Source organism: Galleria mellonella, unplaced genomic scaffold (assembly GCF_026898425.1).
Source record: "Galleria mellonella isolate WM207_F2 unplaced genomic scaffold, CSIRO_AGI_GalMel_v1 utg574, whole genome shotgun sequence".
Classification (NCBI taxonomy): domain Eukaryota; kingdom Metazoa; phylum Arthropoda; class Insecta; order Lepidoptera; family Pyralidae; genus Galleria; species Galleria mellonella.
The window spans coordinates 1447556-1467898 of NW_026442122.1; the positions used below are offsets into that span (position 1 = coordinate 1447556).

Consider the following 20343-nt stretch of genomic DNA (forward strand, 5'->3'; position numbering starts at 1 on the left):
CTAGCGGGCGATGTTGTAAAATGGAAAATATTCAGACAAGTACAAAAAAGACTAGTAAAAACAATGTTCAAATTGTATAAAGAAGGAATTTGTGACCATCGGAAGGTGAGGCGTAGGTGGTAAACCTCTTTACCACTAAAGTTGTCAAGAATAATGAAACATAGAAGTTTAGATATATCTAACATACAGTAAAAAGAACGATCTTCCACTAGATGTAGTGACGACTCGAATTGCATTGTAGGGAGGTATTGACGGTTTGAGACTGTTCCTTATGAGTCTATAAGGGAGGAGTATGTTCAGCGGTGGAGAGTTAAGGGCTGGTTTATTCATTTGTTTATACAAGATACATTAACAATATGTTCACAATAATTAAATAGAATAGACACAATGCTATAAATAAGCTTAAGACTAGATGGGCATATGAATTAGTGACGTATACAGCTCTCACAGATTAGTGTTAATTTATACTGAGGTAACAATCATGCAATTAGTAAAGACTTAATTATTAATCTATACTATTAATAAGCTTAATAAATTGCATTAAGAAATTATCAAAGATGTCAATATTTTGGTTAATGTTTACAGCTTTATTATAACATGATATCATTCTGTCGATGGGAGAATTGGATCCTAAGTTATTTGGATAAGGTGGGCTGATATAACGATGATGATTATATTGAAAAAATACTAGTAAAATCTTATTTATTTATTTATTTTTTAATGTACACAAAAATTACAAACATATAATACAAATTCTGCTTAGTTTGTGAGTTGATAAAGGTGCGTAATATGTTCAGTAATGTTAAATAACTTATTTTGCCTTTGGTGGACGTATGTGATTGGATATCTAGATAGATTCATGCACAAACAATGTATTTTACAGGCACTTTCTCCCTCAAATAACACTCTATTCTCTATTTATTTTATAATCTATTGTCTTTACTTCGCTTCAATATAATTCAATGACTTCTGAAACCTTGTGTTGGAAAATAACATTATTTATTTTATTTATTATATATCTGGCGATTACAAAGTTGATATTAATATTTTAATTTGTATGTGGCAACACTACATAATCAAATTCAATCCAGTCTATAATTGTTTGCGTGTTCGCAATTGATATAATAAGCAAACGAAGTGGCAATAGTCTGGTTACATAGCTCGAAGCACCTACAACCGATTGAGAAGAAATATTTTTGAGTGACGACCCCGAACAAGTAAATGCAGTGTAGGATACCTTCCCCCCCTCACTAGATGTAACGGTAACCTCAAATTTATTGTATTGCAGGGCTTCAGCGGATGCAGGTGGCTCAGGATCTGAGAATATGTTTTATATTAGACTGTTAACGCCTGAAACGGAATTAAAATAATAATTATTCACTCTAAAAATGTTATTTAACTTATTCAAAAACCTATCTAGCCATTCGTACATGATCCGTGTACCTTCAAAGAATAACATAACACCTTGTATTTGTAAATATTATGCCGAAACATCAATTTCTTTAGTATCTATTCGTACTACTATGGAGGTCCGAAAGTGACCCAGATAGCCTCATGATTATATTATCAATAACTCATTACTGTAGACACAGACAACATAATTCTACCTCAGATGACACCATGACGTCTATTTAGAGGCACTGACAACACCAAACTAATAAGCACCTATGCAATATATAATTAAATTAATCCCAACACATAGAATAATCACAATTGTGCAATGCGATCATCAATTGTGAAATGGAACGATACGGAATCGTGTCATAAGAAATATAGTTTTCCATAAGCATAACATTATAATGCAATATAGAGATGTTTTCCATAGTTCAACAGTTATCGACAATTAAGTAAACATTTTATCTATCATTAATATACAAAATATAGGTAAATTTCTTACTACAAATAGGTGCAACGAAAACTGGTCATCGAAACCAGTTTGAAATAGTAGCAGTGGGCCAATTGGCACCTGAGAACAATTCAACTTCAGTTTTATCAACACAAACTATGTACGTTCGTACTATTGTTTATTGGTTGAACAGAGTTTGTCAGAAATGGAGTACCCACCTAAATTCTCAAATGAAGATCTAGATAGATAGACAACTTAATTAAATTAAAAATGTAATGTAAATTAATAATGCAACTTTAAATGGTAAAGAAGATAACCTAATCATTTATTTTTATACAACTTAGAATGGCAAACAAGCTGCTGGCCCACCTGATAGAAAGTGGTAACCGTCGCCTATAAACATGAGCAGTACCACGGACATAACAGAGTATACTGTTTCGCCCATGATACCCCCCATGCGTTGCCATTCCTGAGGACTCAGGTGTTATTCCTCTGTATCCTGTAAATTTACACCATATCCCACCCTTTAAACCGAAATACAGCCATGCAAAGCACAACTGCTTCACGGTAGAAACACGAATGGGACAGAGGTACCCAAGCAATCGACTTTTGTACAAAGTTTCCCTCTGGTAATCATTCCTCCTCTCGTATTACCTTTCACTGGTTTTTCACATAAATGTTTATATCTATTTATGATATGTTTATTTATATCTATTAAAAAAAGTATATATAAAAAACTTCGTCTGGTATAGATGTATTTGGTAACAGATCCATTAGATAGGACAGACAATACAATGAATGGACACCATTAATTATTTTAAGGACACTAAATAGTCTCTTTCGTTAGTTTTGCAACGCGTTACGCCATTAGAAAGTGACTCAGAGTTCCTGCTGGCAAGCCTTAAAAGAATAAAACAAGTACATACTTAGTTAACATAAGCACCATTCGGCTTGCGTGTAAAGAATCCACACATTAATTTAGTTCGCGAATCGTGTGACAGTTGTGGGTTGCGCGTGACTTGATAACTTTAATTGATACCTAGATACAGACGTAAGAAAAACTAGGTAGTTTTTAAAATAAAAACAATTATTCTAGATCTAAATAGGCATTTGAAGATGTTTATGAAACGCTCGTTACGTATTAAGAACATGTTTCTATACATTTTGAAATGGTAAAGTCTCAATAGATAGAAGGTTGTTTTTTTTTAATGGATGATAATGTAATGATAACCTCGCCCGTGCTACCGGTATACACTAGCGGGGCACTAGTGAGGAATGATAGGTGCAGATAAAAAGGTCACATCTGGGTTTCAGTATGATGAATCCCAGAGGGGACTACGTGGAGGTCGATCTGACAGGGTATACTAGTTATGAGACTGGTCCCATAGCTAGCAATCAGAAGTCCACATTACTTTAAAGGATTGTTAATCAATGTGTGGATAACAGACGTCATTTTAGCAATTTTTACTGTTACTGTTAAAAAACTGTATTAAATGAAATTTCAGCAATTAGGATGTCTTTTAGTTATTTATTCCGATTATTAAATTGGAACTGATGGGTACTTTCTTGCAATTAAATGTGGTGTCGAGTTTGTAAATTAGGTTTTAGTATTTTTGTTTTAGTAAATTGCACCATACTACACGCGAAAATGATCGTTTATTTATAAATAATGACCAACATATTCTAAAGTATTGAAAACTGCTTCAAGATATCGGTCTAGTTTCTATTGGTGGCCACGAAATATTTATCCTAAAAGCACCAATGTTTATATATCTTTAGCTCTCCTTCTATGATTACATTACATTCGTCTTAAATTGTCGACACTCTATCTAACATATCACTCACTTAAACTGTCATACACTGACTGACTTGCCTGATGTCAAACTCAGGTGCTGTCAATCATAGAATTTGTCATCGAAATAATTTTGTATATACGGTTTTCTAAAAATATTTTCGTGTTAAATTCTTTAATAAATCATGGCTTATTTAACTCAGCCAGATTATGTTAAATATATTTGTTCATGTGGACAATTGAAACCAATCACAAGTTTATATTTTTGTCGGCATTGCTTGAAAATTCGATGCGGATTTTGTATTTGTCATGAGGTATACCAATATTTACTTTTTAATTTATATTTAAAAAAATCTATAAAACTATAAAGAAAACATCTCGAAAATTAATGTTAATAAGGTTTGTATTGCTTAAACTTATTTGTTCATTTAGTAAAATATCGGTAAGTCTGTCAAAGGAGGTACTCTGACACACCTTTATATGTTAGGTAGTACCTGTATTGTGCTGTATTGTTATTATACCTTCAGCACAACAGATAGAGCTCCGTATGCAGTATTACTTCAATGTTGCTAAATGAACAAAGCAAATGGAAAAACAGGTGCATTGTATTCTAGATCTGAGTCAATTTCCTAAATGTAGGTTACATTTGAGATTGTATAGACATTATTCTATACATAATTACAAATTATAATGTATTTATTCATTGGAAAATTACCTACAGTTTATAGATGATTAAACTCCAACACATTACAGGCAATTCTAATTTTCTAATAAAATAAAATTATAAGGAATATTTTAATTTTATAAAATACTATGTTAATTCTGTAATTTGTTTCTACAATATATTAAAATGCACTTATGAGTAATCTTAATTATAAAACACTAGTTTCAATAGAATGCACTATATTATTTAATAAGTAATAAATTATTTATTACAATATATAGTTCATTTGTGTTCCAAAATCCATTAATTCCAACATGATCTATTAAAAAACATTCAAACTTATTTACAAACTCTTTAGTTAGTAAAGGAAAAGTGGTCTTTTCACCAGCAACTTACTTACAATTCCTCCAATGTTGGTGGTGCCTATGGGCAGTGGTAATCACTTACAATTTATTTTATCAGGTGGATTCCCATTATTGTGCAAACTGTCTGGAAAACATGCCATCTTCTGAAGCTCGGTTGAAGAAAAACCGGTGTAGCAGCTGTTTTGACTGCCCCAGTTGTTTTCACACTCTCTCGACGCGTGCTACCCTGGCCCAGCCCCGACAGGCGGCTCAGGATGCGGCAGCAGGCGGCGACACTAAGGTGGAGAATAAGCAGCCTAAAAAGATGTACTACTTGTCATGTTTTAATTGTAGATGGACATCCAGGGATGTTGGAATTCCAGACCAACCTGTTGGTAAGTATATTCTAAGAAATTAATTAAAAATATGTCAGCTGTTTTGTCATTTTTTTTTTTACACTACATAATCAGAATTAATTTTATTTATATAGTAGATTTCGCCGTGTGTGTCCCGGCATAGAATAGGTCACCCCTTCCTATCTCATGGGTGTCATAAGAGACAGCACTCATAAGACATCTCTAAAAGCTTAACTGCAGGCAAAACTCCTCTTATGGGGAAGGCTTATGTTCAACAGTGGACAGTTAATAGCTAAAATAATAATAATATAGTAGACTATACAAAATATTGTTTAAATTTTTTTTTTGGTATTCTAGTGTTACAGTTTACTATAGTTACTTTAACCACAAACATAGCAAACAAGCATACTGCCCATCTAATGGCAAAATATTTCTATAACTTGTGGATGCTTGCTACACCAAGTGTGTCATGCATGCACCAAACCTGAAAAAACCATTAATATCGTTTTTAGAGAAATTCTTACTGTAATTTTTAGTGAAAATCTTTACTGGGTGCTCAGTCCACAATTTGATCATTGATATTCCTGTTAAAGAACTAAATAATTATTTTTATATGTATAGCATCAGGTGGATGGCCAGAAAGAACCAACCCCTTCACAACTCGAATGAACCAACTGCTAGACTACTACAAGGCTATAGCCCAGCAAGAGAAACAGGAGAAACTCGAGCGGGAGAGGAAGAAGTTTGCTATTAGAGGGAAATATATTACACTTACTGTGAGTATGTTTTGAAAGTCTTAATAAGTCAAAATAATATGATGACACTTGACTATGTTTACCACCATTAACTTGGTTAGATTAAAAAAATTTAGTTAAACTAATAATTTATCCATTATCTATGTTGTAGTAAATTAAATTATTAATGAATTGATTTTCAAAAACAGCAAAATAAATAATTTTTAATCTCATTAAATTTATGTCTTTAAATTTAGTATATTAATATCTTTTAATAGTAAATTATCTTAATATATATTATTTTTTATACAGTAATTATGTGTCAATTTGTATTTCGAACTAAGTCTTTCAAATATAGAGCATATTGGAATCTAACGTAACAGTAGGCGAGCCTACTGCCGCTATACGTATTCGAATTAATTTGTTTTGTTAACAGTTCTCAATCAGTGGAAACTAAGTAGAATTTAAAATATCACGTCATACATTCAAGATTGTTTATTTATGAAACACGTGTAGAAATACATGCAGATGTTAACAATACAATTTTGTTTGACATCTTTAGCCATATAGGCATACAAAAATATGTAAATACATAGTTCAAAATTACATATACAAGTCAATTTCATATTATATTCAGATTTAATAATTATAAAATATCCTACCTGCTAAGTCAAGATATAATCTACTTGTGCACCAAATTTCATTTAAATTTATTCAGGAGGAGTGCATGATACAGTTAAAAATATTCATTTATACGTTTTTCCATATTTTAGTGATCGACATAAAATAACTTTCTGCTTCTCTTGTTAATATTATATTCCACAATACCATTCTCTTAGACGTTCCGAATACGACTGCCCTTTCCAAAAGGGTATCGCCATTTTTATATTAATTGATTACTACCACCGGGTCGTTGAATGACTGGTTTAATTTTATAAATCCATTAATTATTATGAGAATAAATTTGTAATATTTATAAAAATGTATATAAAATTATGAAATACAAAAATATAATATTTATAACGTATTTTAAATTTGTTAATTGAATTTTTTTTTAACGTATTAATAATAAAAAGTGATTTGATGTAATTTAAACACTAAATTAATATAATCTTACATACAATCATACATCATTTTAAATTTTCACATTTATAACATTAATAGAAAATTAATAAGACGTTAGTACTCACTGTATGAGGCATGTGTGATAATGGAATGGTAACCCCGTCTGCGCTATCGGGATACGCTAGTGGGGCACCAGTGAAGGGTGACAGGTGAGGATGAAAAGGTAGGTCAGTTAGCCCATCGTGACGAATCCTACTAGAATTAATCACGACGGTTTCCAGGGGGAACCACGTGGAGGTCGACCTGATAGGGTGTATTACTAGCAATGGGTTAATTAGACCCCATTACTAACAATCCCTTCCCCCCCAATACTTACTATATGCATTATGAATGTATTACAAAGAGATGAACAAAACCAGGATAAGACCGGGCTGACCGGTGCGATGGCGCGTAACATAGCGGGCTTGCCGTCCAGCGACGGCGGCTCGTCCTCCGCAATCGCCAACTTCGTCGCCAGCCAGGCCAGCGAGGATGTGGACGAGCTGCCGGAGGACATATACACTAAGGAGGTCAACTTGAAACAAAGTTAGTAGGTTTTAATCTAATAACTACCGGTTTAACATATACACGAAGAGTTTGGAACCTATTTTTTCTTATCTGTGACGAGACTGCAAGCGATCTATGCGCAAGCGAAGTGAGCATCACAGAATACACTGTGACGCCCATGCTACCTCATACGCATTGTCATTCCTGAAGACTATGTGTTTGCTATAATATTAATAAATACTCCGGTTGATGCAGTTAGAGTATTTAATATATTTATCGTTTTTAGTTTTACTTTAAGTAGATATAATAAGATTTACAGGGCGGAAAGAGATTGTTAGCAATGGAGTTTGACAGCCCCATTGCTAGCAATATGCTCTATTAGGTCAACCTCCACGTGGTTCCCCCTGGAAACCATCGTGAACAATTCTTGTTGAATTCGTCAAGATGGGCTAACTGACCTGCTTCATTCTCACCTATCATCATCACTGGTGCCCCGCCAGTGTATACCGATAGCGCGGGTGGGGTTACCATTCCATTGTCACCCATTAAAAAAAAAAAAGATTTACAGAGCAACAATAAGACAGTCTTATAGTAGTAAAGTATATAGTGGCATACAGAGGGCGTCTCAACCGCGCGATGAATACAAAAATTTGTATAGTAATAAGGCGACCGTTGCGCTGTATTAATATACATGGCCTACCCACTACGTTCATGCTAGTCCGCCATTGTCTAGACATGTATTAGTGTTAATACTATGGTATTACACTTTAATTACCCTTATCCTGTAATTTCACTGCCATATCCCACCCTTCAAACCGAAACAAAGTTATACAAGTATAGCTGTTCTATGACTTAACCTTTCTCTGCATGATTTGTTTTTATTGGTGAAATAAATCAAGGTTTAAAATTTTATTTCATGTTTAAAATTAAAGGAAAAATGGTTATAAAAATAAATTTGACAGCTATGTTTTTTTTTCTGTAATGGTCATTAAAAAGGTATCCAGACACGATCAACTTATATGTGATAAAGTGAACTAGTCCTTTTATATAATTTTATGATGAAAATTTCAAATGCAAAGAAAAAATTATGCAAAGCAGGGTTAAATATGATTGGGACACATGTACCCTAACTTGACGACTTTTGTACAAAGTCTCTCTCAGGTATATCCATGCTGTTCTGATATCGGCAATGCTATGTTTACAAATGATGGCATCATTTATCGTTTACAGCTTGATGCTATTTTATGTTGCCTTAAAAATGACACCTAATACCTGTTTACTACTCAACGACCCTGTTTTTTTAATGGGTGAGAATAAAATGGTAACTTCGCCTGCGCTGTCGGGGCATCAGTGAAAGATGATGGGTGAGGATGAAAGCAGATCAGTTAGCCCATCGTCACGAATTCCACAATAATTAACCATAATGGTTTCCAGGGGAAACCGCATGGAGGTCGATCTAATAGGGTATATTGCTAGCAATGGGACTATTAGACCCCACTACTAACAATCCCTTTCCCCCCTCAATGACCCTGTTGTGTTCCAGTAACGAGCATGGCGCAGCGGCTGGCGTCGCCCGAGTGGCAGCCGGCCACGGTGTCGCGGCTGCATCCGCTCGCCAAGCTGCTGAGCGTCAAGCGCAGCCAACGCTGCAGGGCCTGCGACCACAACCTCACCAAGCCCGAGTACAACCCGGGCTCTATCAAGTTCAAGATCGAACTACTCGCCTAGTGAGTATTCTTTTATTACCTACCACTTTGTCGCGTAACAAACTTCATCATCATCATCATCATCATATCAGTCCTTAACTGTCCACTGACGAACATAAACCTCCCCCAAGGGGGGGTTTTCCCAGTAGTTGCCACGCTTGGCAGTCGGATTGGCAACCACAGTTACGCTTTAGAAATGTTTTAAGACGGACGCTGCTGCCCATCCCTCGCTCTCCTTAATCACCTCTTACGACACCCTCAGAAATGGAAGGAGTGGCCTATTCTATACCGGAACCACATGGCCAATAACATATTTACTTACATATATAAATAAGTAAATAAATATATTAGTAAAGCCTATGCTGTGTACACATTGTAGAGGATGGTTCCAAGCTATATCCAACCACTAAGTCCCTGCAACACAAATGAGATCTTGCAGGGGCTCGTCCTACATTGCGTTTGTCTGTACAAGGTCACCACATGAGACCCTTTTTTTTCTGTGTTCTTTTTGACTATCAAAAGGCGTATATTTCAATGGACAATTAACGGTTGAAAATTATAATATGTAAACAAGTCTATCTTAAGTAAAAAAAATTATGTAATAAGATTAGAATAAACTAGCAGCCACATTGTTAGCAATTCTTATAAGATTTGTTTTAATGGGTGATATTGGAATGGTAACCCCGCCTGCGTTATCGATATACTCTAGCGGGGCACCAGTGAGGGATGATGGGTGAGGATAAAAGCAGATCAGTTAGCCCATCGTAACGAATTCCACTAGTATTAACCACGATGGTTTCCAGGGAGAACCGCGTGGAGGTCGACCTGATAAGGTGTATTGCTGGCAATGAGTCAGTTAGACCCCTTTACTAACAATCAGAAGGAGATTTTGTACAAAAATCGATTGCTTGGATACCTCTGTCCCATTCGTGTTTCTACTGTGAACCAGTTGTGTTTGCATGGCTGTGTTTCAGTTTGAAGGGTGGGATATGGCGTTAATTTACAGGCTAAAGAGGAATAACACCTGAGTCCTTAGGAATGGCAACGCATGGGGGGTATCATGGGCGAAACAGTATACTCTGTTATGTCCATAGTACTGCTCATGTCTATAGGCGACGGTTTTCCATCAGGTGGGCCATCAACTTGTTTGCCATTCTAAGTTGTATAAAAAAAAATCACTTTCCCCCTCTTATAAGATGTTAGGTGGACCTAATCGCGCTCCCCCTTGTAAACCATCATTGTTGATTTCTGGTAAAAGTGCTAACTGCCGTGACTTCATCTTCACCAGTAACCTCTCACTAATACCTCACCATCATGTATTATGGTATTTTTACCCAATAAAAAAAAATGTTTTTACAGTTATCACGTTCCAGAAGTGAAGGTGATATCATTTGAGACCATAAAACCTGGTGAGAAGTCAGCTTTATTGATCAAGCTGACAAACCCGACTGGGCACGAGATGCAGGTGCGCCTACTGCAGCCTGAGGACTTACCGCAGCCCGAGGAACGAGAGGAACCTAAGAGCATAGAGAAATCTCTGGAAAAATCGCTTAATTTAGAAAAGGTGAGTGGAGTCATTATTAACGTCACAAATCTCGTGTGCATACTCTATGCCTAGCTGCTGGCTGAAAATGAAATAGTACTGGTTACTTGATTAGAATTTTATTTTTGTTTTTATTTTATTTGTTTCTCTGTTTTTCTTGTTTATATTTCTGACGCACACTTGTGTTTATTTGCTGTTACCAACTTGAGCTGCGATTTGTTACAGCAGAGATTAGAATTATTTTGTTATACTATATTTTGGAATCACCTTAGATATCCATGGTGCTGCTCATGTTTATAGACAATGGTTGCTTGCTATTCTAAGTATTATAAAAACACTTGTAATGTATTGTCCAGGAACCGCTACCCGAGACCGTTCCAGATAAACCCAGCGGCGTCCGCGTACCGGCAAGTAGTCGCGTGTGTCCCCCAAGTATGACGCTGTCTCTGCCCCAGCGCGACGACGCCGCCGAGTATGACGACGATGCGCACCACGACACTGACGAGTAAGTACTTTTAATTTATTTATCATACTTTGAGGAGAACATGCAGGATATGAACAAGCAAGCATGCGGCTCACCTGATGGTAAGTGACTACCGCCGCCCATGATCACTCACAACACCAGCGGCATTGCAGGTGTTCTGCCGGCCTTTTAAAAAGGAATATGCTCTTTTTTTGAATGTTAAGTTGTCGTATCGGTTCGGAAATACTGCAGCTGGAAGTTGATTTCAAAGAATGGTTGTGTATGGAAGAAAGTGCCTTGAAAAACACACGGTGGAGGACTATAAAATTCTATTGGAAATCGTCATTCATATTTCTAAGAAGATTCATAACTTAATATTAATTTAAAACTTTCGCGTGATTTACGTATATTTTAAATACACAATCGGGACTTAACGCGATGTAAAAGTCTTTACAGGTAAATTGATTGCACCATATTGTGACCACGACACAAAATTTGTAATATATAATACACATACGTGAATTTACAGGGTACAGAGGAATAACACCTGAGTCCTCAGGAATGGCAACGCATGGGGGGTATCATGGGCGAAACAGTATACTCTGTTATGTCCATGGTACTGCTCGTGTGTATAGGCGACGGTTACCACTTTCCATCAGGTGGGCCGTCAGCTTGTTTACCATTCTAAGTTGTATAAACTCAACCATCCGTTAAAAGATAATTAAAAAGATTAATTAAATTTTATTTCATAATCAATTTTTGATTAAAATTGAATGGTTCAAATATAATAATATGCTGGTACATTAACGTACAATTGAATTCCCCAGCGTCATCCTCTGGCGCAAATCGAACAAGATCGCGCTCAGGCTGGAGGTAGTGACAGAGTCGACAGTGGCGAGCGGCGTGCCCGCAAACGCGCTGCTGGCGCTCGAGTACTCGTACCGTAATACTGTGCCGCCGCCGCCCACCGCGGGCGGCACACTCGCCGGCACCACACCAGCACCGCGGGACCACACGCTCTACACCACCGTACTGTTGGACCTCGGCGTCGTCAGCGGTTAGCGGCATGTGATACTTGCTGACGTAACTTTTTAAATGCTTATCAATAATGACGTTTCATATTGGGCCCAGTTATAGTTTCCCATAAAAGGAAACAAACGTATTAGGATCATTGGAAGAATATAATAAAAATAATTTATTAAGTATATATCATATACCATTATAATGTTCCTTATATGTTTTGTTAACTACATTAGTGAACCCTAAACCGATCAAAATAAAGTTTAAAATTCACTATCGAAAAACATTAATTAAAAACAGTAGAAAATAAAGCCAAAACGGATTAATTATAATCATATAGTGTACATTTACTGGGCGTAGACTTCATATATTGCTGAAACATCTATCATCATCATAAGCCTGTAGTCCACTGGTGGACATAGCACCTCCTCCAAATAACGTCAATGAGCGCAGTATTCAGTTTTTTGCTTCTAGTCTTTGCATCTAACCCATATAACGTCGCTACACCAAGCTAGAGGTCGTTTGACACTGCGTTTACCAACTCGCGGTTTCCACTCCAGTTCTTGTCTACTACAATGGTTATAATTTTACTACATATCCGGCCCTTTGCCAATTCAGCTTGCAAGTTATTTGAACTAAGTTTTCTTCTGTAATCTTTTAGAAGAAATATCTATCTTTTAGAAGAAGTATTTATGTATCTAATATGTATAATTTATTCAGTTGCTAATTGATACGTAGTCACCATTCTGTCATTAATTACCAATTGGTTTTAAAATTAGCAACTAGACCACATTAATTGAAGCTGACTGTACGGATAAGGAGAAAATTATGTCCAAATACGTTTACCGTTTGAGACCTATCTCTAAACAGTCTATAACTTGGCAAATTTTTATTAAAAAATGAAATGGCAGCTTTTAAGCATGCTTAATGCAATTGCTTGTAGCACTGTTGTATATTCAATGACCATAAAGTGTGATAATAAATTAAATTTTGTTATGACACAATGAATTTTCATATTTGGAATAGCATAGTCAATCAATTTTTACATTTTTTTTTTTTTACAAAAACTACGTAAAAAGGAACGCCTTATTTTTATAACATTCTTTTTTTAAATGTACGTTTTAAACTTGTGTTTCTTCAACTGCAGCAAAACGTAGTTTTTTTGTCCCTTATCATGGCATATCAGTATTTTTAACGCTTGTTTAGTTTAAAGCATTTTTTAATCAGTCACTAAGTATGTTCGTATTTTATAATTATACTAAGGCAAGTGATCAACAATAAGCATGTAAGAAAAATAACCCAATTTCGAATATTTACATATAAAGTCACGCCTTTGTCTAATATAATAATAATATAAAATATAATAATAAGTCAAAGAGTGTGCCTAACTAATATTTTGCTTGTGAAATTAATTACATACAAAATTATTTATGAAAATGTATTAGTGTTGTGAATGCATTGACATAGATTCTGATTCAGGTAATTTTGAACATTCCGAATTAGTATTAAGACTGTTTTTCGTTTATCACACCTTTTAGTTGGTATTGCTACTACAAGTTGCAACACAAAGCTTCTTTGTGTATATATATATATATATGTATATATATATATATATATATATATATATATATATATATATATATATATATATATATATAGTCATAATATATTTTAATTATTTGTTTCATCCAGTGGGTGAGCCTTACAGTCTTCCAATACGCTCACCCAGGAAAGCATGAGTACAATAACATATAAAAAAGGAATATTACACAAAAATATTAAACAAAAAATAATATAAAAATATTTAACTGAAACAAAAAACGTCTGAACACAAATACTCTGTGGTCACTCGACGAAACTGCAGCAAGTTGGAGGCAAATACATCTAATTGCGGATACTAGGTCAAAATATCATTGAGTAATTTCAATGCAAGAGATAGGGGAGCCTGCTTAGCGAACTCTGTTCTTATGTCGGCTTTGCTTCACATTTTAAATTCAGGGATTTGCTTAATGAAAGAAAAAACTTAACAACAAACCAAAATAAACACTTTCTTATATGAAGATTATTTATCTACAGTTAGAAATAATTAAAAGTTTACCTGTGTAGTATTGATTTATTTTTAATTAGTTGCTGAATCAGAATACGTGCCAGTGTTGAGAGATTTTAGTTTTCTATTTATTTTTTTATTGGTTTATTTAAATTTAGATATAAGACAATTAGATAGGATATATCAAGTTCTCATTATAAATGTGCGATATACCTTTGTTTGTTGTATATTATAGTATATATGTATATATATATGTGTGTATATATATATATATATATATATATATATATATATATATATATATATATATATATATATATATATATATATATATATGTGTCACGGAAAGAACATATGTAACTTATGAGTTTTGATTTTTATTGTAAAAATTGTTTAAAATATAGCATATATAATATATTTTATGAAATTTTATATAAAACAAAAATATCAAGTTCACAATCACACTAAATCCTCTTATTGATAAAAAAGTCCAACCTCTCATATAGATATTGAACTGTTTTGGTCTCTTTCTTTCGTGTTATATTCTCAATTTGAAAGAAAGTGATAATGCTATAGTTAAAATAGGTTTGTAGGGGTTAGATTTTATGAATAAGGGGATGAGTTTGTTACGGTGTTGCAGGTAAACACTTACTGGGATTGATTCGGAGGCACCATTACTCTAAACCTATCTCTAAATCTAAAATTCTAATTTAATGCCACCCAATCGTGTTTCTACCGTGAAGCAGTTGTGTTTGCATGGCTGTGTTTCGGTTTGAAGGGTGGGATATGGCGTGAATTTACAGGGTACAGAGGAATAACATCTGAGTCCTTAGGAATGGCAACGCATGGGGGTATCATGGACGAAACAATATAGTCTGTAATGTCCATGGTACTGCTCATGTCTATAGGCGATGGTTACCATTTTCCATCAGGTGGGCCGTCAGCTTGTTTGCTATTCTAAGTTGTATAAAAAAAAAAAACAATTTTTATTCTAAGGACCAATAATGACTAAATGTCTAATATTTAAGTAGAAGTTATTAGTTTATTATGGTCCATAAAGCATATATTTTGCAAAATTATCAAGTTAAAATATTAAGAGGTAAATTTAGAAAATAATGTCTCTGCATCGACCACACTGCCTAATCTTTTTTTTTTTTTTTATTATTTAAACTAGTGACGAAAACCATAATTAAAAAAAAAAAGATTAGTATCATTTAGCTTGTTTTAATATATAACAAAATATATATAAACATTACAGGAAATATAAATTTTCATATATTATTGCTTTGAATATATGGTACAGAAGTATTATTATATCCACTTGCACATATTGTATAGTAGCTGAAAACTCAAAGGATATTTAAGAGCAACCAATAAATTATTTAAATGCTTAATTTTGTTTTATTGTACATTGCAACACCCAAACATTTTTTTACTCTTTAATAAATAAAATATATAATAATAATAATAAACTCTTTATTGCGCACAGTAGAAATGTATACAAGGAGTATTTATACAGAATGTGCATATACAAAAGGCGGCCTTATCGCTAAAAGCAGTCTCTTACAGACAACCTATATATATTATTGTAATAATAATTTTATAAAAACAAGATCATTTTTGTGTCTTTCAACAAACCAAACAAGCAAATGTACAAGCTTTACAAGCAAGTCAAAAACAAAAAACAAATGGTGAGCTAACCAGCTAACCATTAAGTAAAAATAGAAAGTGTCTAAGGGCAGTGGTGGCAAATATTGCATTTAAAATACACCTATTCATATAAAATTGTATAATTACTGCTATCCTGTCTCAAATATACATGTAAAAGTTTAAAAAGGGAACAGCCTCCTATAGCTAAAAAAAGCCATAACTTAATAGAACTATCAAAAGGTGTTAATGGGGGGAAAGGGAGTGTTAGTAATGGAGACTGAGAATCCCATTGCTAGCAATATACCCAACCAATGTAAGAAAGACTCTGTTTTCCGCACTTAGCCTCTCATTTGGGCCGTTGTGCGAAATACACCGTATACCCAACCAAGTCGACAGCCTCGTGGTTCCGCCTGGAAACTATTATGGTTAATTCCTTATGAATTCATCATGATGGGCTAACTAGCCTGTTTTCATTCTCATCTATCACCCTTCACTGGTGTTACGCCAGCATATCCCGTTAGCGCAGGCGGGGTTACCATACCATTTTCAACTATCAATAAAAATAGATGTTAATATTAATCATCATTTGTTCATTTTACAAATTTAAAATTTTCTATCAGAAATAAAACTAACAAAAATAACTACTCTCCTTAGATCTACTGTCATACTTCAATGATTACTGTCATTGGGAGCCAACTGGATGAGAATATATCAATTTAAAAACAAATAATAAAATATTTTTTTCACTTTTTGTTTTATTTCATAAAATCTATAAATTTTGACACCTATTTTCATTTGGTATAAAAATATCAAGTCTTATTTTTTATGCCTTATGGACATATTAAATAGACCATAATGGCATCTTAATTACATTAAAAAAGAAATACCCTGTTGTATATAAAAATTATAAAATTTTAATAATTTACTATATTAATAGTTTATAAATATTTAAAGCTTTATCGTGAAAGAACACAACTGTGAAATACGTCTAATCTCATTTGTATATGCAGTCTCCTTTAATCTGTGTCTTTGCTGAGTATACCACATCATTTATACCAACACCATCATAACTACTACCAACTAGTGATATAGGCAAATTGTTATTTTGTATGTACTGTCTGATCTTCTCTACTCTCTCATAATGCCCGATCACATACTGAGGAATGCATTTATTCAAAATACTAACATTGTACACAGATGGATTCTCTTTTATATTCAAAATTTTCTTAATTTCCTGCATTGCTATATCAAATAATTTCTTTTCAGTGGCATCATCTCCAAATTTCTCTTTGAACCATCTGCCACCCAGCATGACTGTTAATACTGTACCATTCTGATCTGGCATACAACAAGAGTCGAAAACAACACCTAATATTGGTGAATTTTCTATAGGCGGCACCAGGAATCCAAATGCTGGGCTTACAAGTTTATCTGCAGCAAAATATAAATTAACAATACCAACTGTCACAAACGGTATTTTATTTAAATATTTCGACAATTCAGGATGCTGTTTCTGAACAAGATTTGCAAGAGAATAAGCTGGTATGGAGGAGTAAACATGATTCGCCTTTAATGTCTCACCAGTACTATTCTTTAACAAAACAGTACCGGAGTCCACAAACTCTATCTCTTCAATCCTGGTGTTCAGATTTACATCAACTTCATTCTGTTTGAGAAATTCACAAAGTGTCACTGGGAATGTCTCGAGACCTCCTTTTATTGTGTATACATTCCATTTCTCTTCTTGTGATTTCTTTGCTAAATCGCTTAATTGAAGCTCTTCACCAGACTTTGATTTGAAAAGAGACCTCATCATCCCTTTGACTACACCGCCGTGGTTCTGTTCCCACTCAAACAAGGTTTTCATCAGAAACTTTACAGATATTTCTTTAGCATCACCAGCGCAGATACCACATATCATGGGTGCGATGGCGTAATCAGCTATTTCCTTTCCAAATCTCCTTTCAACGAAATTATAGATGGAATCGTCTTGTAATTCTTTATGTGGTTGTTTTATATCATTAAAAAGTGCATAAATGAGGGGTTTTGAAAATGGCAAATTTTTCTGGAAGACACCCTTCAAGTTTGAAGGCAAGACATGTAAGTTTTGATTGACATAGATCATCCGATTTTTCGCGGCGGGATGGTCTGCGCTAATAGGTGCTAAGTGCTCACTGAGGCCGAGATCCTGCATCATATTTAAAGTATTCAATCCGGTGATACCCTTAGGCCGTATAGTACGCGGTCCTTGCTCGAAAATATAGTCTTTTGTTCTAATAGACTTGATCCAACCGCCGCAATAGTTGGTTGCTTCTAATAAGAGTAACCGGAGATTATTGTTGTTGTTTACATTGTTTTTGAGCAAATAATATGCAGTTGACAGACCGCCCAGCCCCCCGCCTAGAATAGCTACCATTTTTAATTAATAGTATATTTTTTAATAATCTATTTAAAATGAAAATATTTCTTAAATGAAGCAAAATGCAATATATTTTGATACAACTTGAATTGTCAGATGATTGTCAAACAATCAAAAGTAGTTACGATTCAGGATTTGACATTTAGTTAGAAGTTGACAGTTCAAAATGTTACCAACTCTGTGTCAGATTTTCCAATGAAGTTGTATTTAAAAAAAAAGGGCTAACTAGATTAATCTAAAAATATGATAATCGGTTTTATCATTTACTTAATTTATTAAATAAAATGTAGAGTCTTGAGCATATTTTCTCTCTTCAGTCGTGCACTTTTGACCATTCTGGTCATAATTTTCATGAATTGTTTGTTATAAGCTCTAACCGGCGACTAAAGACCTCTTACGCAATGTCTCTTCGTCTATTTTTTGCTCTTCACAGTGAGAGAACTAATAAAATAAGACGAGAATATTTCACAATAGACTGCTGACATTGGCCCATTTCGTTGATGATCTATTGTTATTTATTTATTTTCACAATAAAACCAAAATAACAAACTGGCATACCAAAAACCATAGAAGCTTGTCTGGAATGCCATGCAGTTGATATGATAAATGTATAATATTCTTTATTGCACTTGTAAATTAGGTACATTGTTAATGTATTTATAAATATTGTATTGAATTACACGATACAGGCATGCATACCTAGTGTGTAATTTATAGTTAATCATCTATGTAAAAACCTTTTTGGCAAATAAATAATCCTTTTATTTCATTTCAAGGGTGAACTTAATTATCTACCTCAAGATTATTTATCATGTGATGACCTTAGTCGAATAATTTTTTTTTTTTAGAATTAACTAGATCACCATTTTCAATTTTCTTTTTTTTTTTTTTTATAAAACAGGATGCAAACGAGTATGCAGCTCACCTGACCTCACAACACCAAAGGCATTGCAGGTGCGCTGTCGGCCTTTTAAAAATGAATATGCTTTTTCCTTGAAGGTTATGATGATTGGTTCGGAAATATTGCTGCTGGAAATTGATTCCAAAGAATGGTTGTGCGTGGAAGAAAGTGCCTTGAAAAACGCACGATGGAAGACCGCCACTCGTCTAGATGGTTGGAATGAAACTTTAGTTTGATTAATATAAATATTGCTAAAATATTTGAGAATTCAGATTTGAACAATCGGCGACACTGCCCTTCTGATTTTGAATTCCATTAAAATGCAAACCTTAAAAATCCGAGCTGACGAGATAAACATAAATCCGTCAACTGTGCAGGCATCAAAATCGCAACAAACAATCAGCTACTAAATAATGGTCCCCATTGGAAGCGCGACGAGCCGTAAATGCGGGGACCCAGTTGCGTTGTCGCCCGCTGATAATGAATTTCAATTTCATACCTATTGCACACTTTAACGTTATATACCCACACTTCTATTTAGGATGGAAGGACTTCTAACTCCTTAGGAATATTCGTAGAGTGGTTAAATATTTTTTTTATATAGTCAAAGAGACCGCCGTGACCCAGTAATGTCGAAGCTCGACTTAGGAATATTCGTAGAGTGGTTATTAATAATTTAATTAATTTTTTTTTTTTTTTAAATAGGCAAAGAGAGCGCCGTGACCCAGTAATGTGGAAGCTCGACTTGTAGACTGCAAAACTAGACAGTTCCAATCTGGATGGAATCAAAAATTATGTGGTAATTTAAATTTGTAACAAATAACTAATTTTTGATGGAAAAGTCCTATATTTACCCAAATTAATTCGATTGACGGAGGTAGCCTTGCGGCTTGTCCTCTGCCATGATTGGTTCTAATATCGAAACACAGCATCTGCACGGTTGGAATAGGACAGGGGAAGGGATCGTATATATATATATATATAATTACTTTTTTTGTAATTAAAATGGACTATATGTGTGTGTATCATGGTCGACCTCCACGTATATAATATGGTTTGGAGGTCTAATGAACCAATTACTAGCAATACACTATCAGGTCGACCTCCACGTAGTTTCCCCAGGAGATCATCGTGAATAATTCTTGTTGAACTAGTCACGATGGGCTAACTGACCTGCTTCATCCTCACCTATCATCTCTCACTGGTGACCCGCCAGTGTATACCGATAGCGCGGGCGGGAATACCAT

The 20343-nt window shown here is 34.4% G+C and overlaps 2 protein-coding genes across 2 annotated transcripts; one reads left to right on the forward strand and one right to left on the reverse strand.

The window, feature by feature from the left end:
* The first annotated feature begins 3738 nt into the window (after positions 1-3738).
* Positions 3739-13136, forward strand: LOC113522873 (dynactin subunit 4). Its single transcript, XM_026908718.3, has 8 exons — positions 3739-3952; positions 4765-5041; positions 5624-5778; positions 7221-7386; positions 8891-9074; positions 10413-10617; positions 10953-11101; positions 11887-13136. Exons 1-8 carry the CDS (start codon positions 3824-3826, stop codon positions 12119-12121), a joined length of 1500 nt encoding a protein of 499 aa, XP_026764519.1. The 5' UTR covers positions 3739-3823; the 3' UTR covers positions 12122-13136.
* A 1528-nt stretch (positions 13137-14664) lies between these two features.
* On the reverse strand, positions 14665-18305 carry LOC113522884 (protoporphyrinogen oxidase). The gene has a single exon (XM_026908728.3). The coding sequence runs from the start codon at positions 18190-18192 to the stop codon at positions 16771-16773; it is 1422 nt and encodes a 473-aa protein (XP_026764529.2). The 5' UTR covers positions 18193-18305; the 3' UTR covers positions 14665-16770.
* Between the last annotated feature and the right edge of the window lie 2038 nt (positions 18306-20343).